This window comes from Galeopterus variegatus, unplaced genomic scaffold, assembly GCF_000696425.1.
Source record: "Galeopterus variegatus unplaced genomic scaffold, G_variegatus-3.0.2 Scaffold1240, whole genome shotgun sequence".
NCBI lineage: Eukaryota > Metazoa > Chordata > Mammalia > Dermoptera > Cynocephalidae > Galeopterus > Galeopterus variegatus.
The window spans coordinates 112,080-135,611 of NW_007727351.1; the positions used below are offsets into that span (position 1 = coordinate 112,080).

Below are 23,532 nucleotides of genomic sequence, written 5' to 3' on the forward strand. Positions count from 1 at the left end.
CGCCGCCGCGCTTCCCAAGCGGCGCACTATCCAGTGCGCCACCGGGCCGGCCCAGAAGTTGACATTCTGATTACAGGGATGTCATAACATTCCAGATGAGGATAGGGTGGGCTGGATTTACCTGGTGGAAGCTAAGGGAGAGTAGCTGTTTCTTAAATTAGCTGTGCCATCCACCAAGTAGCGGCTGAAGTACTGTGTCCCCCCTCTCAGGCTGCCTGTCTGGGGTGGCCGGTCTTTGGGACCGAGTTCTGAATCTGTTTGGTGGTTTCTCTATTGCATCAGAGCCTATTTTTTCACTGCTATGGTAGGGAAATAGACTGACTTTGGATGATGAGGGTCAGGTTGCCCAATTTTTAGGACAAATATGACTTTCATTTCTTCACTTTTTTGAATCAATTATCCCGGAATAGGTAATGCACAGCCCTGACTCCAAGACTAGCCACTCCCTGTGGCGAAATGGTTATGAACGTAGGCTTCGCTAAATGATGACATGGATATGGATACTGATTCCGCCACAAACTCAGGCAAGTTGATTAATCTCTCTGACCTCAGTTTCCCCAACTGTAAAATACATATGTAATAGTACATCCCGCATGTGAGTGCCCACATGCAAGTCTCTTGGCACACAGACGTGCTCAGTAGGTACTGACTGTTACTATTATTACTGTTATCAATGGCATTACTATCGTAATTATTCCCTTCTACAGACATATGTGCTGGATAATGAGTTACTTTGGGGATACTGCTGTGAAGAACTTTTGGCTTATAAAGCCAAATGTAGGTAATGGAGCCAAGCAAGAATTTACTTGCAAGAACCTCAGTGGGGGTGTCCTGGGGCAGTGGTGGTGGCCAGGCACATCCATGCTCAAGGGAATAAATAATAGATTATCCAAGAGCCTGGGGATCATCGAGGCAGAAAGTGGGAATGTCTATGACAAACTGCCCAGGAGCTTTGCACCCTGGGCAAAGTGTCTTAGCTATAAATATACTTATTTGAAGGTAAATGAGTTAAAGTGATGGAGATGAAAGTCATCTTTACATCATAAATTGGATAGAGAAATCCTGATTGCGATAATACCTCATTGAACACCAACTATACACCAGGTATCCTACCGGGAGAAAAGAGATGAATAACACTATCTTTTGGGGGGTTTATCCAACACTGCTAGTAGTTTATTTGGCGGGTGCTTGATAGGGGAGTAGGAGCAGGAGGAAGGGAAGGAAAGCAGCTGCTAAAGAGAATGCAGGAAGTCAATTGCCCTGGCAGATGACTGCCCCTGGATCCTGCTGGGAAACTCTAGGAAATGGAGTCAGACGTGGACCTCAGAATAATCCCATCCAAGGAACAGTAGAGCTGGGTAGAACCAGTATTCTCTAGTTCAGGGCTGCTCCTGAGAACTATTAACTCCCTGGCACATTTTACCTGCTGTGCACACAGGCAGAGCAGCTGTATATGATTCTAGAAACATCCTTCAGGCACAAAGATGCAGAGGCTGGCATCTTTAAGCCATCAGGGGCACACTGACGTGGCAGGGCCCCTGGAATGCAGACAGGGAACTGGCAGTGCACACCAAACACCTGATCCTAACCTCACGTGGCTCTCTGCCTGGGATGGAGACACATGTGGTGAGAATTGGCCCCAAGACAATGCAGGATGCGGAGGATGAGGGGGATCAGAATAAGGGGCAGCAGATTCAGCCTCCCCCACATGCTGCTGCAGCACTTCCATTCTGTCACATACAGAGACAGCCTTTGACAAGACTGCGGTGTTTCTTTCTGCCGCTGGGTCTGCAGTCACGTGTCTCTGTGTTCTCACCCACTGATTCACTCATGTATTTGTAACTCTGATTCACTCTCCCCTTCATGCCCAAACACATTTCTTTATTCTATTTTGCTCACTTTCCAATCCTTTGCTTATTTATTTGCCAACCCCTTTACAAACTCATTCATTCTAATGCATTATTTAGTGACTTCTATAGGATTTCCACAGCCTGCCAAATGGGAAATGCGAATATTCTTCACTATTGGAAGGTTCATGGATGAGAGCTGCCACCTGCACAGTCCACACCATCCCATAAGGACTTTGGAGAAAGATGGGAATGAGAACAGGGTCAGTGAGGCCTCCCCAGAATGGACCAACCAAATGGGAAATGCGAATATTCTTCACTATTGGAAGGTTCATGGATGAGAGCTGCCACCTGTACAGTCCACACCATCCCATAAGGACTTTGGAGAAAGATGGGAATGAGAACAGGGTCAGTGAGGCCTCCCCAGAATGGACCAGGGTCATGCTCAGGTGCAGGGAAAAGTACAGCAGAGTAAGCTATGTGTGGTTGCTGTTTCTCTCTTACCCGTGATTTCCTTGGTTTCTCCATTGGTGTGCTTAAAGCGATCTCCTTCTACACGGACACTAGGGCACAGCACATCTGGGAAAAGCAAGAGAAGATGGAGACCAGTGAGAAAATGTGACCCACAGCCACCCTGTGAAATATGACAGCAAACTATCTCCCTACCCACCTCTATGGCATGTCAGGTGTTCAGTACCTGGAACAGATGCAGAGTGGCTGGCAGCTCCACACTCGATAGTTTTTTAATTACTCATGTACTTATTAAGCATCGACTCTGCAAATACTGTGCTCCCTGCACTGGGCATAAACTGTGAACAAGATTTTGTCTCTGTCTACAATGAACTCACAGCCTCATCCATTAGACGGAGTCAGACACGGAATTCAACATTATCAACAGAGTGTAAGGGGTGATAAAAATGTGTCTAGGTTGCTGGGGGACTCAGGGCACAGCTAACTGGGCTCAGGAGGACAGGGAAGCTTTCCTGAAAGATTCCTCTTAAAGGAACAGTGTCATTTAGCCAGACAGACAAAAGCACCAAAGGTTATAGAGGCAGAGGGAACCTCATTCACAAAGCCATAAGCATGTACATAAAAATGCCAAGTCAGTGGGTGCCCATGAAATTGAAACTGTGTCCCTGAGGAAGCCAGAAAGGTGCCTAACGTGTCGCCCTCCAGAGCTTCAGGTATGATCGCAGAAGATCACAAATCGCAAGAGAAGCAAAACTTCTCAGTTATACAAAAGCAGTGGAGTAGGTCACACAACCAAACAATATTTACTACACTATATTAAATAAATGTCTTATCTTAAAGTCTTCATGAATCCTCATTTAAAAAAAAAAGTTGAAAGGAAAAGGACTCTTTCAGTCTCTAAAAATCTCAGAAAGAGGTCAACGTCTTGTAACAACACTAAGGTCAGGGTTTCGGATCCCTGTACTGGCCATCTGCCAAAAAACAGACAAAAAATAAAAATCTCAGAAAGCGCACTAACTTTGAATTTTAATTGGCTGGGCCCAAGTGTTGGCTCTGCTGCCAACTAGCTCAGTAGCTTGTAGAAGCCTCTTAAACTCTGTGTCTCAGTGTGAGCCTCTGTGGCATGGGAGACCCTAAAGCACACACACTTGTCAATGGGCTGCTTTGAGGATGGGACAAGATCAAGCCTATAGTAGCCCTGGGACTAGGGTAAGGAGGCACTCTCTTAACCTTGGCAGCTGGCACACCTCGCTGACCTTTCTGTAGACTTGGCTCTTCCCATGAAGCCATTCAGTTATCACACATGCTTATTATAATCACGCACCCCATGTGTTCTATGTGCAATGACCTCTTCTTGTATTGGGGGCATAAATGTTTCGGTGTGGGATGGTTTGGGGCTCCTTTACCCATCAGCAGTGAGGAGGAACAAATGAAATCTTTCCTAATTTGAAAGGAGGTATTTTTAATGTTTATCCTAAAAGGCACCACCAGGTCTGACAGCCCCATGGGAGGGGTTATTTTGGAAACAGCACCGGACTGTCTGACTAGGAGTAAATACCAGAGAGGATGCAGGCGCTGCTCAATATTTAGCCAGCTCTGCCCAGGCCATGGCAGCTGTGGAGTGACGATCAATTACTTTAACCTTGGCAGCCCGCCAGGGAGACAGGCTGGGGTTGCATGTCATTTAAATGAGTTTAAAATTTTAAATGAGTTGACTCAAAGGTTCTATCCTTGATTACGAGCAAATCTCTGGAGGCCAAGCTCAGAGTATACCGCATCGCTGAGTCATGTTTCTGCAAAAAACCCCAGGGGAAGGCCTCATTCCCAAATTCAGATGGGCAAGACCATGAATACAGAAAAGATGGAAATTCTTTTCAAAGATGGTAGAACTGGCCCAAATTTCTTTAAGGAATCATTCCCAGAACAACCCACAAATTCCCTTTCGGGGCCCTCAATAAGCCTCAGACACTCAAGAAGCTGAAGGAACAATTTATAGTTGACTTGGTTAAGTCAGGACAGATGGCTCCCAAAATAGCCTCCTCCAGCCAGGCTTCCCAAGGATGTCAGGGCCCTTGGGGTACGCCTGCTTGGCAGGAGGTAGGATTACCATCCAAAGCCCCTTTTAGCCTATAATTATAAGCCACTTTCCTGTTCTTTTTGTTCACAATACCTCCACATATTGGATAATGATCTATTTATTTTTGCATTAACTCATCTATTCAAACTGAAACATTTACAGAGCTCCAGATATGTTCCAAGCACTGAGCTACAACTAGGAACACAAAAATGGGTAATAGATAAGTCACAGTCCCTTTCTTCAGGGTGCTCATGGGCTGAATGTAGTGACAAACTCCAAACATGTAAGCACAAGAAGTGTCAGAGCTGTTGTGGCATCATTGTGACTTCTTGCTTCACAAACCTCCTCCTAGTCAATCGCAGAGACTCTGCTCAGCTTTCAACAACTCCAGGGCCCTGATCCCGTTCATCCCGGCCTGGGTAAAGAGCCCCTTCTCCTCTCCTTAGGGACTGGTGTCTGAGAGCTGATGGCACCATATTGAAGTCATTGGCTGGCATGCCCATCTCCCCAGTGAGTGGGGTCTTCAGAGCTGGCTGGGTCACCTCCATGTCACCACTCTCTTCACAGCTCCAAGCCCACCACAGGCCTTCAGTTCATGCTGAGCAGAAACGACCACTGACCCCTGAGCTGAGAAGTAAACACTGAAGGTGGACCAGAGTGCCTTCCAGGCATGGAGTTCATTGTGATTTTGATGAGCCGTTGAGAAAATATCATGGACTCTGGCGACCCTGACTTGGAGGTGCAGCTGGCACCGTGAGCTGTCAGCCTAACACCCACATCCAAGCCCACCACAGGCCTTCAGTTCATGCTGAGCAGAAACGACCACTGACCCCTGAGCTGGAAGTAGACACTGAAGGTGGACCAGAGTGCCTTCCAGGCATGGAGTTCATTGTGATTTTGATGAGCCGTTGAGAAAACATCATGGACTCTGGCGACCCTGACTTGGAGGTGCAGCTGGCACCATGAGCTGTCAGCCTAACACCCACGACCCACTGTTTCCTTGCTAATGAAATGCTACTTTAGTTCAGAATGGCAGAGTTTTCAGACCAATTGGAGAAGTTTTTTGGTCTCAAACAATTATGATTCTGTGCCCCACCTTTCCAGACTAGCTTGCAGCTAGAGATAAACACGGGACCCAGTTCTGGCCAAGGAAACAAATAACAGAAGTTTACTGTGGTTGGGGTATAGGGAGGCTCAAAAAGCTTTGGGTTTTCTTGATATAAAGGGACAGATTGGTAGATGGAGTTGGCAAGTGTATTTTCCCTTCTTCTTCCTTCGGATACAGAACATAATGACTAGGGGGATGACCCAGGAGAATCGGGAATATAGGGACTTCAAAACCAGCCACCCCAAGTCTGGGTAAAAGCATAAAAAAAACAAACTTCTGTTTGATTAGGCCAATGTAGTTGAGTTTTCTTTACTTGCAGCTGAGTGCATTCCAAATCTGCATGGATTTCCTTCCTGTGAACAGCACTGATAAGCCAGGTGAAGGCTTGGAAGGCCAGATTCTCTTTCTGGATGCCTGACGACAACTAATGAGGGTGGTGAGGAATGATGTGTCCATTTCCTTATAAAGGAGCTACTGACAGACTGGATTACTTCACTATCCCAGTACCTATGGATGCGTCAGGTAATCATTCAGGATCAACATAAGAAGCAGTTCTGGAATTAAGGAGAGATAAGTTCTCAGCAACCAAAATGTGTATTATTTAATTTGTTCTTGGTTGGTTGGTTGGTTTATCTTCCTTTTTGAAGTATGAGAACACATCAACATAAGAAGCAGTTCTGGAATTAAGGAGAGATAAGTTCTCAGCAACCAAAATGTGTAATATTTAATTTGTTCTTGGTTGGTTGGTTGGTTTATCTTCCTTTTTGAAGTATGAGAACACAAAAAAAAAAGGAAACAGCTGCTTACAAAGACCCTGCTGCCTTAGAGTTCATTTAGTGTTTACCCACTAACATTCAGTTTCCTTCGCTCTTTAGGTAAAGAGAGCATCCTGGACTTCTGGAGAGGAAAAGGGTATCTTTTCCTACAGCACAGGTTCTATTTCACCAGAATCCTATTGATTGATCAGAGCTGCTGCTCCAAGGGTAAACATCAGGAATTGACTGCAGCCTTTCTGGAAAAAACACTTTAACCTACTTGTCTTTGGTTTACCAAATGGCAAAAGGGGGGCATGTGTTTGAATATTAGGGGAGGGAGAGGGTTTCCACAAGATGGTCTCTGATGTCCTTCTGCTTTATGTGATACATCCATGGTCTTGTCTGCAGAATACACAGCTGTGCCATCCCCTGACCCTCAACCAAGAGCTTTTCCAGCTGGGAAAGAGGGTACAGGTAGTTATGGAGTACCCACTGTGTGCCAGTCATCTGGCTGGGGATTTAACCCACAACAACCATCCCAGAAGTTAGATTTTCTTCCCATTACACAGATGTAAAAACTGAGCCTAAGAGAAGTTAAGAAGCTCACCAGATAGAAGTGTCTGTGTTTGAATAAAGGCCTACCTGAATCTAGAATCTAGGAGTGGAGATGGCAGGACCTACATAAAGCATCAGCAGGACCAGCAGAAGCAAGGGAAGAATACTCGACAGCCCTGCTGGGTAACCTACAGGAAGCAATCACGTCTCATTCATCATGGTGCGGCAGCGGCTGCTGAGTGCAGCTACCCACAGAGGAGATGTATGATTTCCAAGTGAGCAGGGCAAGAGGCGGAGGAGGGAAGATATAAATCAGATGCCTGGCAGACACACAGCCCAGTTCCTCCACCACTCTAAGGCCACCAAGGAATCATCCACACATCCCCCCTTAACAGAGGCAGCAGACACTGCACCAGGCACATGGGCCCCAGGGACAATGTTAATGATTACAATTCTAATGGCTCCCAGGGACTGGGTGTCCACATGTGCAGCTACTGTGCTGGGCACGCTATGTGGATTGCTTCTGAGCCTCATAACTGCTCTGCTGGGGGGATGTAGTTATCTCCCTGGCCAGCAGACACACAGACAGCTTGCTGAGCACCAGACACTATTCCAAGCATGCCGAATACATTAAAGCATTTAATTGAATATTCACACAACTTTATGGGGTAGATACTACCATTTACAAACGTGGGAGGAAAGGCATTAAGTAGTTAGTAATTGTCCAAGGCCATATAGCTAGCAAGTGGCAGAGCGCACATGATGGCTCTACATATGGCTCTTGACCACTGCACGATATAGCCTCTCCAAGGACCAACTCACCTTCCCCAGGTCACCTGGCCAATAGAGACTCAAGTCTGTGTCCAAAGCCTACACTGACAGATGGCCGACTTGCTAGCTCCCAAAGCAGCCCATTCGCCTTTGAACTGTCCTGACCTATAGAAGGGTCTTGCTCACCCTGAACCTATAGGATTCATTCACTTACACATGGGGAAGCCAAGGCTCAGAGATGTTAAGTAATTTACCCATCATCACACAGCTATCAAGTGGTAGAGGCAGGAGCTGAGCCCAGGGAGTCAGACTTGGCCTTTGAGCTCTCAACCACTATCCATACAGTCGCAGTGTCATAAGTCACCCTGTGTGTGGTAGAGCAATTACAAACCAGTGGTTGAATGGCTGTGCTGTCCCACAGTCACACGTGTTCTCTCATGTAATCCTCTCCACAACCCTGCAGGGAAGGTACTCTTATCTGTATATTACAGGTGAACAAGTAACTTTTCTCATTGTTAAAAAGGAAGGGGGAGGATTGTGATTAATTGCATCCTAGGGCCATGGTGTAGGTCATGTGAGATGAAAAAAAGATGGCCAAGGGTCCAGACACTGAGTTCTTATGTCCAGTTCCGCCTCCACCTCCTGTTCTGGAACTTTCTGTAGATTCCTGGCTTACATTTCTCTCCTAGTCAAAGTGTACTGGCACCAGCTGCCTCCCCAGAAGCCTCAAATCCTCTGGTTGATAAATTCACATCTCCCAGGTTCTTCAGGCTGAAGAGAAGGTGTGGTCAGACTGCCAAGTATTTGGGGGAAGTTTTCATGTAAATGTTCTAGAGGCAGCCTGGTAGAATGTTTGGTAGACAAAATTTGCTAGAAAGAAAAGTCCCCCCTGGGCCTGCTGACAGTTGCAGACACTGGTCCAGGACATCACGGTCACCCCTCCGTCCTTGCCCTCTTTGTCTCTGCCTTGGGGAGAGTTCCCACAGCATAAGCTGAGGAGCGGGGCACTGGTACCTCTGGGCCTTTCCTAACAGGGAACTGAGGATGCAGGCATCTCTGCTTGGAGACTAGAGGGGCAGAGGGGATGGTCACAAAGAGGCCCTGCCAGGGCCACCTCTCTTCTCCCAGCCCGAGCACAAGCTTCTCTGGGTGTAAGGAGAAGCTGCAGCGGGGCCGGGCCAGTGGGGAAACATGCCCCCAAGGCGGAGGAAAGGAAAGTCTGGAGTCAGACAGAGCTCACCTCTTTCATGTCAGTTGTCCTTTTTGTGTCTATTTCAAAACTCGGAAATAGAGGCAAAAGTTTGTGTTTTCCCCCATCCAGGGTTGTCCTACAGATGAAACGGGAGAGTGGATGGGAGGTCCTCCACACGATGCCAGCGTCTAATAAGTGCTCATTCGCCCATTCATTCAGCCATCACATTCTTGCTAGTGCCTGACACGTGTCCCAGCATGAGGAACCAGTACAAACAGGTGGACACACAGGCCAGGGGCTCCTCCCCTTTTGGTGTTCACGCACTAGTGCAGGAGTCAGAGCCACACAGAACAACACAGAGACGCACACAGAGAAACCACCATGTGTCACCATGCTATGGAGGAAACACGCCCATGCTGTGATGGGGCACAGGGTGTGGAGGCACTGGATGGACATTGGACAAGACCTCTGAGGCAAGTGACATCTGAGCTGGGAGCTGAGAAGGAGAATGAGTCAGCCAAGGGAAGAGCAAAACAGGCAGAAAGTACTGGTGCGAAGTCCTGAGGCAGGAGCGGGATTGGCTTGTCCCAGAGTGGGCGAGGGGGCCAAGCTCTGTAGCTAAAGTGGCAGGAGGTGATAGAGCAAAACAGGCAGAAAGTACTGGTGCGAAGTCCTGAGGCAGGAGCGGGATTGGCTTGTCATGGAGTGGGCGAGGGGGCCAAGCTCTGTAGCTAAAGAGGCAGGAGGTGAGAGGAGAGATCAAAGGCGCCAGGCCATGGAGAGCCCCAGAGCCCAAGGCAGGTTTGGAATTCAGGGCAAAGAAGAGACCACTCTTCCCAGGGGTACAAGGCTGCATGGGACAGAGGCCAGCAGCAGCAGGTGCTGGTGGCGGTGAATACTGGAAGAGTGTCACCTGTGCAGGGATAGTTGTCAGCGCCAGCTGTCATCTGTGATTTCAAATGTCCCAGGGGACCTACTTTCCCTCCCAGGGAATGTTCTGTGGACCAAACACCAGTAGGTGTCACCAGAGACTGTGAGGACCTTTCCCCAGGAGGGTTTGGGGGAGATGATGGCATGGGGGAACCTCAGGAGGGCAGCAGAGCCTGGGGCCAGCTTTGGTGTCCAAGAGACAGCAAACCTTTAAAACCAAACCTCTTTCCTCCATTCCGCATTTCACAAATGCCTACCACATGCCCAGTACTGAACTGATCCTGGGCATAAAATAATGGGAAAATGACAGGCTCTCTGTCCTCAGGGAGCTGCTGTCCAGTGGAAAAGATGGAAATTGGTCATATAAGGCAATGACGTCTTTGAGGAGTGTGTGATGACACAGGTGGGAGGTGCTGAGGCGAGGGATACATGAGAGTGGTCAGGGACAGGAGGTTGGAGGGTTGGGGATGTCGCCGATGAGACTGGAAGGGGGCTGGAGGCAGGTAGACAGGAAGGAGGACAATGATCCCTTGGAGGTCCAGGCAAGGCCTGGAGGTGGGCAGGACCTGGAAGGTGGTCACCATGGCTGAGAGGTGGTCAGCAAAGGGAAGAGCAGCCACAGATGAGGTGGAGGGATGGGGGTGCTGGCTGTGACAGGGCAGGGGTGGAAGCAGAGAGACCAGTGAGGAAGCTGCTGCATGGTTGAGGGAGGGGATGATGGTGGTTTGTACCCATGTGGTGGGTGTGGGCATGGCAGAGGAGGCCAGAGCCCAAATCTGTCTTGAAAGCAGATTGGGCCGGCTTTGGTAGCAGACTAGATGTGAAGTGTCCAAGACAGAAAATGCTTTGTCCTGTGCCCCTGGAAGATGGGAGCTATATGCCATGAGTCTCACTTTATACATTTTACACTTGAGATGTTCTTAGATACTCAGCAAGCATCCGGATCTACAAGCCTGCCATTCAGATTTTGAGACACAGGTCCCAGCTAGGGGTTTCAATTTGGAAGTTGGTAGTGTGGTGTAGACGGTGTTTAAACCCTGAGAGGGTTTGTGGATGGTCTGTTGTTGCCTGGTTCATCTCGAAATCAACAAACTCATTATTCCAAGGAACTCAACCGTGTTGAAAAATACCTCCAAATGTTTTGTTTTAAGGTGATAGTATTTCAAGGAGGGAAAGAAAAAGAAAAGGAATATGTTATTGAATGCCTCACTACATGGAGCTCTTCACATACTATTCCCTCCAACAGCTCTTCTGGTTTTCTCAGAGGAGAAGATGGGGACTCACAGATTAAGTGACTGTCCCCAAATAACAGAACTCATTATGAGGTTCCAGAATCCCAGCCCAGATCTCCCATCTTTGCACTACAGCATGCTCCTGTGTGATGGCCACAGGAGGAAAGTAAGCTGCACGGCCAGCATGGGGTTAAACGGTCCAGCTGCTGAACAAGGTTCCTCTCCCATCTTTGCACTACAGCATGCTCCTGTGTGATGGCCACAGGAGGAAAGTAAGCTGCATGGCCAGCATGGGGTTAAACGGTCCAGCTGCTGAACAAGGTTCTGGGGACCCTCAAGAATCTCTTAAATGAGAATGTGTGAGATGGTCACATGATGGGTGAGGAACAGGGATGATGATGATCCAAGAGTGTGTGGTCACAGGCCAGTGGTGGGCAGGGAGAGAGGTTGCGCACCAGCAGGACTGTTGGACATTCATGTCCTGTTGGGAAGTTGGACCATTAGGCTGGTGGCCTCACTAATGATCAGAAGGATGAGGACATGAACCAACACATCCTGAGCGTCCACCCTCTACTGGGACATGGGCACTGCCTGGATGCTAGGGAGGCCATTGGGAATGGAAAGGACGAGAGTCCCTGCCTTCTTGAAGTTCACATTCCAGTGGATTTTATTTAATTATCTCAACAGCCTTCCTGGATAATTTTATCATTTCCAGTTTACAAATAAACCAACTGAGGCTCAAAGAGATTGAATGACCCACCTGTGGTCGCTCTCCTAGAAGGTGGCAGAGGCAGGATTCAAATACAGGTCTGGCCAAGAAGCAGGGTCTGGGCCCTTGCTACCATGCCTCCCCTGTGGCCTGCTTGGGTCTCTGCCACCATCGTGACTGGCAATCACCTATGAGAATTGACATCTTTGGAGCCCCCAGGGAAAAGCAATCCATTGGCACTTGCACTTGTACTATCCTTATTTGGTGACAAGTAGAGGCCTGCCCCAGCCTGGACCTCAAAGACCCCATCAGATTGCTTTGTCTTTCCCTTCTCAGAGAGGCAGCTTGGCAGAGGTGGTGATGGTGGTGATGATGGTGGTGGTGATGGTGGTGGTGGTGGTGGTGGTGATGGTGATGGTGGTGGTGGTGGTGGTGGTGGTGGAGGTGCTGATGGTGGTGGTGATGGTGGTGATGGTAGTGATGGTGATGGTGGTGGTGGTGGTGGTGGTGGTGGAGGTGCTGATGGTGGTGGTGATGGTGGTGATGGTAGTGATGGTGATGGTGGTGGTGGTGGTGGTGGTGGTGGAGGTGCTGATGGTGGTGGTGATGGTGGTGATGGTAGTGATGGTGATGGTGGTGGTGGTGGTGGTGGTGGTGGAGGTGCTGATGGTGGTGGTGATGGTGGTGATGGTAGTGATGGTGATGGTGGTGGTGGTGGTGGTGGTGGTGGAGGTGCTGATGGTGGTGGTGATGGTGGTGATGGTAGTGATGGTGATGGTGGTGGTGGTGGTGGTGGTGGTGGAGGTGCTGATGGTGGTGGTGATGGTGGTGATGGTAGTGATGGTGATGGTGGTGGTGGTGGTGGTGGTGGTGGAGGTGCTGATGGTGGTGGTGATGGTGGTGATGGTAGTGATGGTGATGGTGGTGGTGGTGGTGGTGGTGGTGGAGGTGCTGATGGTGGTGGTGATGGTGGTGATGGTAGTGATGGTGATGGTGGTGGTGGTGGTGGTGGTGGTGGAGGTGCTGATGGTGGTGGTGATGGTGGTGATGGTAGTGATGGTGATGGTGGTGGTGGTGGTGGTGGTGGTGGAGGTGCTGATGGTGGTGGTGATGGTGGTGATGGTAGTGATGGTGATGGTGGTGGTGGTGGTGGTGGTGGTGGAGGTGCTGATGGTGGTGGTGATGGTGGTGATGGTAGTGATGGTGATGGTGGTGGTGGTGGTGGTGGTGGTGGAGGTGCTGATGGTGGTGGTGATGGTGGTGATGGTAGTGATGGTGATGGTGGTGGTGGTGGTGATGGTGGGAGAGATGAAGAGTCTACTCAGATGACCAAAAGTCAAGAGTTTGGCTCTGCTATTAACTTGATGTGTGACCTTAGACAGAGTCCAGCTTTCTCCTGAGCCTCAGTTTTCTCTATTATAAAAGAGTAAACTTCTTTAGTCTCAGGATTTTGATAAGAACCAGATGAAAGGAAATGAAAAGTGCCCAGTACAGTGCTTGGCACACAGAAGCTGATGCTCACACAGTACGATTATGTGACAACCACCTTTCAATACACTTTGCATATATCAACTAATTTAATCCTTCCAACAGCCCCATAAAGTGGTAACTCTTATTACTACTGATTATTTCAAATAGATGAGAGAACTAAAGCACAGGGAGGTAAAATTCCTTGTCCAAGCTCACACAGCTGGTAAGTGACAGAGATGGCATTTGACCCCAAGCAGTGGTAGTGTGGCTTCACAGGCCATGTGTGCTCCTAACCACCACCATGCTGGGCTGGGGCTGAACTGTCTTGCGGTCCTCCCACTCCAGCATCTCCTCCTCACTTAAGTGGGGCCTCTTATCATCAGAGCACTGTGGCTCTCAAAGCCATCTGGGAAACTCCCTGCCCAAAACATCTTTCCATCTACTCAGAGCCCCTGCCCAGTGGCTCTTTTTGGATGCCAAGAACGAAGAGCTTCCTACCTTCTGAGCCAGCCATGCCATTGAATCCTCTTAGAAAGCTATGTCAGGATGGGACTTTTCTGTATCAGCCCCAATTTTACCCTTTAGGACCCCATGAGCAACATTAATCCCCTTTGTCTAGAGAAGCCTCTCCTCACTCCCACCCCCCAGGCATAGCGGTCTCAGCATCTTCACTTGTCCCCACAACACAGTTTCTGATTTATTCCTAAGCTGTCCATTGTCAAGAGTGAGGGACAGCTGGGTCCCTTCAATCTGGTGGGAGGGGGGCCTTTTTGAGCCATGCACAGCAACTCAGGAAAGCACAGTTTTGGATTCTCTACTGGAGGGAGACTTTAAACCGGGCAGGGCAGGATCACAGGAGCCCCGAGCTGGAAAGTGGGGCTGGACTGAGGGATTTGCAGAAGGAGAGGCTGTGCCTAGAGCCCTGGGCAGGGCCTGCTCATTAGCAGCTCCAGAAGTTACTATAAATGGGTTAGGAACAAGGAGGACATGGTAATTCAGTGGACTTTGGCCATGCCTGACACCCCACGGCTCCCCCAGAGCCCAGTCGAGAAGTGACCACAATGCTGCATCTGGATATTTGGGTGTGAACATCCCGAGGGGGCTTCCCGTGTGTCTCTGCATGTGTATATGTCTGCAGTGTTCACTGTGGGAACCAATCAGATACGCATGCCCCGTGTGTTTGTGTGATGGTGTGTGTGCATGCATTGGGACATTTCTATGGTAGGGGTGCTGGTCCTGGGGAGACAAAGACAGAGACAGAGAGAGGGACAGAGACAGAGAAACAGAGAGGGAAGACTTTGAGTGGACAGCATGTGGGACACACTCTCAGGATGCCTCAGTGGGTCCCTCCCTGCCAGAGCCTTCGGAGCATGCTGCCAGTGACACATTCCTGACCAGGAAAAGGGCCCCAGACTGGCAGGCATGAAAAATCCAGGCCCACTGGCTGGGTGTTGGGCAGGCAGGGCCAGGCCCAACCTGGGGCCCCCTGCTCACTGCCCCGCGCCCCCCAGGCTGTTCCCCTGCCCCTGTGGATGTGCCTGAGGAAGGGGGTGGGCTGTGTGTCCTTCTACTTTCCCATCTTCCCCCATGCCTACCCCTTCTTCTCTGTCAGAGGGTTCTGAGTGGCCCCCCTCTGCCTCTCTGGATTCTCTGCCCTGCCTCGTCGGTAGTCTTGCTGTCTTTCACTGTCCATCTCCTTCATCTCCCCAGGCCTGTCTGTCTGCCTTTCTACCTCCACCCACACCTGTCCCCACTTCTCTCTGCTGGTCCCATGCCCAGCCCCAGCTCGCTGCCCCCTCCTCTTCCCCTTGGCCCTCCCGCCTGTCCTCAGGCAGCCTTGGCTCCTCTCAGGCTCTCTGCACAGACGCACCATGGCTGCTCTGCCCAGAGCCCACCCTCCCACGGCTCTGCCCCCATAGGATCCAGCTTTTGAGAGAAGCTTCAGAAGGACGTGAGGACCAGTCCGTGCCAAGCAGAAGGACTGCAGAGTGGCACAACTGTCCAGTCCTGGAGGAGGCCCTCGCAGCACTCCCTTGGTGCCCCGAATGTGCTCACACCTTCCCCTGCCCTAACCGGACACAGGCCACCTGGACATTCATTGCTGACTTGGCGCCTGAGTCAGATCTGTGAGGCAGGCACCTATGGTGTCCTTGTTTTACAGAGGAGGCAGCCGAGGCTCAGAGACGGGGAGCAGCTGATCAAGGGGCACAGACACCTCCTGACTCTGCTCACGATGTCCCAGCCCCTTCTGCTCCAAAAATCCGCCCTTCCATCCCCAAAATCTCACAGGTGGAAAAACAGGGTAGGAAGAGTTAGTGACTCGTCTATGCTGTGGGACTACCGCTAAGGAAGGGACTTCTTTCTAGAATTCATATTCTGACAACGTGGAATCAGACTTCAGGATCAGGAATGTCTGAGCGACCCTACTGTCCAGTCCTCTCCTTTTATAGCTGAAGAATCGGATGTTTGTAAAGAGGACCCACCTCATGGTGCAGTGCCCGCCAGAGCCATGCCCAGATGCAGGGCCTCCTCCCCAGGGCTCTGCCCACCACTGCTTCCCAGAAGGCCACAGCCAGGGCATTGCCGCAGAGGGGCGCACCTGTGAGCGTCTCCTCTAGTTACAGGGGCGTGGACAGGAAAATCAGTCCTGGGGGTGATGGCACACGGTTTCAAGTGCTGTGAAATAGATACTCTCCCTCCCAAAGTTTTGCCTTCTGTCTTTGATGCAAACCTTTGACCCAAGGTCACTGCCGTGGGTCATAATGTCACCAGTTCAGTGAGAACAAACATCTCTTTAGGCTTCTTCCTCTGTCTCTGTTCTGTTGGATCCACAACAGAGAACGAGCCTCGTGCTTTATATGTGTGGTAAATATTTTCAGACCCTCTGAGGCTGAGCTGCTCAACTCCAAACCCAAAACCAGCTCTTAATACCCACCCTCTAGGCACTGGAGGGGAGAAAGCTCACAGCACGTCAAACACACTGCTGAGGACATCCAGGTCACACAGCCAGGATCCTCCTCCTCCTGGGGATTCTGACCGTGGAACTCGAGGGTGCCGAGCGAAACGTCACCCAAACCCCATCTGTCAGCCCATCCCCCCAACCCTGAGCTTCCACGGGATCGAGACAAGGAGGTGGAGATCCCCACCTTTACCAGCTGGTGCTAGGCCACCTCCTTCCCTCCCTAGTGGATTCTGAGCAGATGGAGAAATATACAAACAAAGGAGTGGAAAATTGCAAATTTATCATGTGAATTCAGTAGAGAGTTGAAAGGCAGTTCTGCTAGCCCTGGAGAGATGAGACATTCCATAGGAAAGGTGGAGCAGAGAAGGTAAGAAGCATGGCATGCAGAGCCTCCAGAGGCCTGGGCCTGGCCCCAGCGTTGACACTAAGTCACCCCGTGTCCGTGTACAAACCATCTCCCTCCCCAGTATCCCGAAAACAGAGGACTGGCCGAATAAGTCCAAAATACCTCCCCATGCGGGCATCCTGCCTCCACTTTAAGTCTGTGGTTCTCAGGGAAGATGGGCAAACACGAGAAGCTGCTATTTATTTTTTCTTGTTCCAGCCACATTCTCTCTATTAGCAAGTGGCCTGGAGCCAGACACATCTATGTCCAAACTCAGGGCCATGTCCCCAAAATCAACACCAGTGACAAAGGCAGGCTGCAGAAACAGGAGGCCCAGGACGCCCAGGACAGGGCAGGGGGCTGGGCTCAGCCCTCCACCTCATCAGGCCCCTAAACGCCATGTGGGAGAAGATGGCCATGCCAGGCGACCGCTGCACCAGAGATGGACAGAGCTGCCCGAGGTCCTCCTCATTTTCTCCAGGACCCTCTCTCCTAGGAGGGCTGGTGGAGCTGCGTTCCTGGAATGGACCCTGGCTGCATTCCCGAGGATGCCTTGGTGAGGTGGTGGAAATCACAGCCAGATGTCAATGAGGAACAGCTGGTACGTCCTCCCCCCTGGACAAAGCCAGCCAGTCACTGCAGAGCTGTCGCTGGGGACAGGGCTGAGGGTGAGAGTGTCCAGCGCACACTGGAGGTGGGGCCGCTGCCCACTCGCTCTGCTCCTCCAGGGCACCCACCCTGCCCCCAAAATCAACACCAGTGACAAAGGCAGGCTGCAGAAACAGGAGGCCCAGGACGCCCAGGACAGGGCAGGGGGCTGGGCTCAGCCCTCCACCTCATCAGGCCCCTAAACGCCATGTGGGAGAAGATGGCCATGCCAGGCGACCGCTGCACCAGAGATGGACAGAGCTGCCCGAGGTCCTCCTCATTTTCTCCAGGACCCTCTCTCCTAGGAGGGCTGGTGGAGCTGCGTTCCTGGAATGGACCCTGGCTGCATTCCCGAGGACGCCTTGGTGAGGTGGTGGAAATCACAGCCAGATGTCAATGAGGAACAGCTGGTACGTCCTCCCCCTGGACAAAGCCAGCCGGTCACTGCAGAGCTGTCGCTGGGGACAGGGCTGAGGGTGAGAGTGTCCAGCGCACACTGGAGGTGGGGCCGCTGCCCACTCACTCTGCTCCCCCAGGGCACCCACCCTGCGCCGCATCTCCCACTGCAGACTGCCATCGCTCTGAGGATCTGCGGGCGGGGGGCAAGCTGGCGGGCACCGGTGTGGTTTCTGTCTTTGTGCCCCTCCATGGCTGTGAGGACCCACCTGCAGCCTGGGCACTGCTACACCTGCCACCCCCTCACCTTGAGAGTGAAGCGGCGTGGCTATGGCTCCACCGTCAGCTCCAGGCGCTCCCATTCATCTCCTCCTGGCTGACCCTGAACAAGCGGCTCCATCTTTCTGGCATGTTTCCCCATCAGACCATGATTAAGTGCCGGACTCTCTAATCAGCTCTCTACTCCACGTCCTAATCAGCCAGCCGACCCCTCCACCTACCCCCCCCTGCCCTTAACCCCCTCCTCCCTTCTCAGGGTTTCCCCACTCATGTGCCCATCTCCTTCGCTGGCTCATCCTGTCCTATCAGACCCGTGAGCGCGGTGGGCCTCTGGGCTCTCTCTCACTTTCCACTCTCTTTATCTTGATCCAGTCCTCTGGTATACAGGGTCTGCGCTGTGTCCCCTCCACAGCACAGACAGGTCCAGGGAAGGCCAGTGAGGCGTCCAGGGCACATGAGGCAGAACTTCCCTCCAGGTGCCTGCCTTGATGTGGCACCGCCCAGAGTGAGCAGTCACCCCCTTAAATCTTGTGCCTCACTCACCTGACCCCGTCCCACCTGCTTCTCTGCGTCTCGAGCTCTGTCTTCGAATTTTATACAGTCATGACCTCAAAGCCACCTAAGACACAGAGTTCAGGACAACTACACACTTTCTCCTGACCCATCCCCTTCCTTTTGGTGGACTCCCCATGTCACAAGGGCCACACAGCCATGCTCCCAGGAATGAGTTTTCCATCTCTTCCCTTTGGTGCACATCCTTGAGGTCCTTTCTCCAAAAATCAGTCCCCCTCGGAAGTCCCCTCCATTCCTGCTGCCTCCCCTCTGGCCCTGCCCTTCATTTGTCCTACACCCCCAGATCTGCCCAGCTCCATCTGCCGTCACCCCCACCCCACCCGCAGGTCCTAAACTTCTTGCTCAGTGGAGGTCCCCAGTGCTTCTGCAGGTACCCCGTCTCCTCACACTGCCAGCGTCCTCAGCCCCGTTTCAGGAAGGCGCCTCTTCTGTGTCACTACTGCTGGGACAGGAGCCTCGGGGATGCTCCATCCAGGGAGGACCAAGTGGACCAAGGAGGTTATGTCTCCATTTGCCACTTCTGGGCTCAGAGGAAGCTCATGGGACATGGGATCTGGCTTTCCCTGTAGCCGCACAGAGGAACCAGGTAACACAGCCCAGAATTGCAGAGGAGTTAACGCTCCCTGGGGTGGCATTTAACCATCCAGACATGGGACAGAACCAGAAAACAAATTCTCCACATTCTCCTCTACCTGGACTGACTATTCCGAGGTCACAGACTCCACACCGGCCACTCTGCTGACATCCTGCATGACACAGCGCCCGGCTCCACTGTCCGGGGTGGCAGGTGCCATCCAGTAATGCCCCGCACTGCACCTGCTCCTGCGCCTCACACCCTTTCCCTCACTCTTGCCTCCCCGGGGGTGCAGCTGCCCTCTTTGCTCCTGTGTCCCCTCACCACAGTCCATTTTCCATCAATGACAAAGTGACCTTAAAACATGAGTAAGGTAGCAGCCCTCTCTGGCTTAAACCCCTCCAGTGGGGCAGAAGAGTATATTCCATCTGTGCAAAACTCATCAAGCTGTACACTTAAGATAAGTTCAGTTCCCTGAAGTTTGCTCTCCTTCACTACGAAGTTGAAAAGGAAACAAAAGAAAGACTTCAATGACTTGTCACTCAACTCAGAATAAAACTCCAAATTCTTCCCATGGTCACAAGACCCTGGAGAGGCTGGCCTCTGTCCATGCTCCTCTGTCACACTTCTGGTCCCTCAAGAAGCTCCAGGGCACTGGCTTCTTGGGGCTCTGGATGAGGTCCGTCTCATTTCTTACATAAAGTTTCCTCCATTCTGGACGCTCTTTTCCTGCCCTTTCCTGGCTGTGTCCTCAAAGGAGTCCCCTGTCACCTGACCTAAGCAGGGCCCTTCTTTCTTGCTTTTTCTTACTCTCTCTCTCTCTCTCTTGTTTATATCTGACAGAGCACTTACTATAGCTTCCAGCTATCACTGTCATCTATATTTTTTCGTCTATAATTTTTAAGTGCTACCTTTTTTATTGGCTTATCATGTTAACCACTGTACTCCTGTGACCTACACAGTCCCCGTTTCCAGCTCACGGTAAGCATTTCATCAATATTCCCTGACTCAGTGAATAAAATGCTTGCAGCAAAGCTTTAAGGGGATTTTATCATCCCCATGTTTCAGATGAGGAAACAGAGTCACAGTGCTCCTGTGACTTCCTCAGGAAAGAGTGACGTTGGACGCATGCCAGCACCTCCTCTGTGCCAGGCACTGCTCTAATGACTTTTCATATTTCAGAGTGTTCAGTCTTCACAGTAACAGGTGGGATCCCATTTTGCAGATCTTGAAACTAAGCACAGAAAGGTTAAGTAATAAGCAAAGAGGTGACAAATGGCAAACACAGGAATGCAAACCCAGGTGTGTCAGTCCGAACAGCCAAGTATTTAACCGCAATAAAAACCACTAGACCTCAGGAGTTAAGATTTTTTCAAAAGACAAAACACAATCTTCTGCTAGCCTGTCTTTTTAACAGTCCTCTCTACAGATTTGCAGGCCCCCTTCCTTTCTTTGTATGCAGATGCATAAGGCCACCTGTGGCCTCTAATCAGCAAAGCTGGGACCATTGTGCCTCAGGTCTGGCTGAGCAGAGTTGGGTGACTATTTTTCTTCCTTGAGGTATACAAATTAAAAATAAATGATGGGTTATTTTTAGTTTTTCATCATTTTCAGTAATTTTCAAATAAAATTTCATAGCATAATAATAAGAATTAAGTAACTCACTTACTATTTCCAGGAGGTGACCTCAATCATAACAAGTGTTCCCAGGAGAACTCCCAGTGACCTTTAGGTAAAGGGTGGGGGCCTGGACTGAGGACTGAATGGCTTCTTGAGGCTGACATAGTCCCAAGTGCCAAGCCACAGACATCAACGTGGCAGCTCCAAACCCACAGCTGATGCTGCCCCCGATTCCTCTTGTGTCTGGAACCACCCAGAGGGAACAGCTGGGTGGGTCACTTTGTGGTCACATGTGTGTTCCCGGATGTGTGTGTGTGTGTGTGTGTGTGTGTGTGGAGGGGTGTTACTTGCATGCTGGGTGTATGTGGGGGGAAGTTACATGCATGTTGTGTGTATGCAGAGGGTTGTGCATGTGGGGGGTGGTGAGTGTGTACATGGGGTTGTGTATAGTGTGCACGTGCATATATATGGGTGTGTGTATGTTGGGGGGTGTGGTGTGCGTGTGCATGTGAATGTGATGTTTGTACATGTGGGGGTGTGGTGTGCACAGTGTGTATACAGGATGTGTGTATGTAGGGTGTGTGTATGTGGGTATATGGGTGTGCACGTAGGGTGTGTGTATTTGTGGAGGTATGTGCATATGTGGCATGTATATATGGAGTGTGGGGGGGTATGCAGGGTGTGTGTGTATTTGGGTGTGTGGGAGGGCATGTGTGGGCTGTGGGGCTATATATGTAGGGGTGTGTGTATGCATGAGAGTGTGTGTATGTGGGGGTATGTGGGGGTATTCATGTGGAGTGTGGGGGAGTGTGTGTGTATGTGGGGCATGTGTGCATGTGGGGTGTGTATACATGTGGAGTGCACATGTGTATATGTGGTGTGTGCATGTAGGGTGTGGGGGTATGTGTTCGTGGAGGTATATGTGTATGTGGGGTGTGTATGTGGGGTTGGGTGTGTATTTGGGGTGTTTGTCCATGTGGGGTGTGGGTGTGTGTATGTGAAGTGTGTGTATGTGGGGTGTGTATACATGTGGAGTGCACATGTGTATATGTGGTGTGTGCACGTAGGGTGTGGGGGTATGTGTTCGTGGAGGTATATGTGTATGTGGGGTGTGTATGTGGGGTTGGGTGTGTATTTGGGGTGTGTGTCCATGTGGGGTGTGGGTGTGTGTATGTGAAGTGTGTGTATTTGGGGTGTGTGTCCATGTGGGGTGTGGGTGTGTGTATGTGAAGTGTGTGTATTTGGGGTGTGTGGGAATGTGGGGTGTAGCTGTGTGCACATGGGGTGCATGTGCATGTGGGGTGTAGCTATGTGCACATGGGGCGGTGTATGTGGGGGGGGTGTGCACATGGGGTGCATTTGCATGTGGGGTGTAGCTGTGTGCACATGGGGGGCGTATGTAGGGTGTGTGTGCACATGGGGGGTGTATGTAGGGTGTGTGTGCATATGGGGTGTAGGTGTGTATATACGGGGTGTGTGTGTATTTGGGGGGCGTATTTGGGTGTGTGTGTATGTGGGCTGTGGGTGTATGTAGTGGAGTGTGTGTGTATTCGGGGGGTGTGCATGTGGGGTGTAGGTGTGTGCATGTGGGGTGTAGATGTGTGCCTGTGGAGTGCGGGCATGTGTATGTGCAGTGTGTGCATCCTGAGTGTAGCATGGAGTCTCCTGACTGGGCACGGGGACAAGGGGATGGAGGCAGGAGTGTGGTCAGGAAGGCCTGGTCCCTGGGGACGATCACCAGCAGGGCTGGGCCCACTTTGGTGACCTTACAAGACTCTTATTCAGAGGGCAATGGTGCCTAAGACGTTCCCAGGCCAGATGTGCCAACAGGCAGCCTCAAAACCCTGCCCTGGAGCATTTTAAGGGGAAGATTTTTGCAGGGGCTTGGGGTGGCCTCTGCTTCAGGCTGAGGGAAGGCTGGTGGTGGCTGATCCCTGGACCTCCTCCCAGCTGTGTGAACTTGGGGAAGCCAGCCCACAGCTGAGCCTCCAGTTCTGCCTCCTGAGAGTGGGCCAACAGCACTTCCCTGCCCAGGCTGTCGCTGCAGCCCGCCCCCCTCTTGCCCTCAGCAGCCACGTGGAGCCCTCACCAGGCGCTTTGCGTTTGCTGTTTCCTGAGCCTGCAATCCTTCGTGCATGAATCTTGTCTCGCATGTTTGCTTCATGCCATTCCAAGCTCAACTCAGTTTTTCTCTCCTCAAAGAGGTCTTCCCTTAATCCGCCCACCTGAGCTACTTTGTAACATCTCTGGCTCTGTGTTCTTTAAAGCACTTATCACTATGTGAAACTACCTTGCCCACTTCCTTGATTTGTTTTATTACCTGTCTCCTTCCCTTTCTGGAAAGTGTCACTTTAAAAGTAGGATCATATATGCCTCCCTCACCACTGTAACCCTTATGCCTCAGAACAATGCCTGGGAGATGATAAGGGCTCAATAAATATGCATTGAAAAAAAATAACCCAGTAATATATAAAGAGTCCTTAAGACATCTACTGTTGTGAGGTGATATCTACAAATGTCTATTTAATACGCTCCCAATTACATAAGTAAGTTGTATTATTTACTGAAAATGTGTTGCACTACATAAAAGAAAAAAGCTCAAAGCAAATTTCTAAGTGAACCTAATTATTGGTTCATTTGGAAGGTTAAGTGGCCTGTCTGCTAGCCACAGTAAAAAGCAGGGGAGAGCCCCTCAATAAATTTCAGCATCCATCCCCCAGCCTAACCTCCCTTACTGTGCAACAAACAAGTCTGCAAAGAGGCACTGACCCCACATGACAGGTATCTGAGACTCATAGGGGCTAAATAATTTGCATAGTCACATTGATCAAAACGCAGTGCTGGGATTTTAATGCTTTCCACTGAGAACCACGGGTAAACAATAAAATAATAAAATTAATCTCCTCACACAAAAAAAGCTTCTCCCCACTTCCATTCCTTGGTCATGAAGGCAAGTACAGTGTCCAGTAGTCAAAACT

General features: G+C 50.7%; 1 protein-coding gene across 1 annotated transcript in view; it reads right to left on the reverse strand.

Annotated features, from left to right (window-relative positions):
• Nucleotides 1–23,532, reverse strand: part of COL22A1 (collagen, type XXII, alpha 1) — a gene marked incomplete at its 3' end in the record, with an annotated part of 125,327 nt that overhangs the window by 89,569 nt on the left and 12,226 nt on the right. Inside the window, exon 4 of the mRNA XM_008575803.1 lies at nucleotides 2,352–2,426. Coding sequence (XP_008574025.1) covers nucleotides 2,352–2,426 — 75 coding nt within the window. The remainder of the gene's footprint in view (nucleotides 1–2,351; nucleotides 2,427–23,532) is intronic.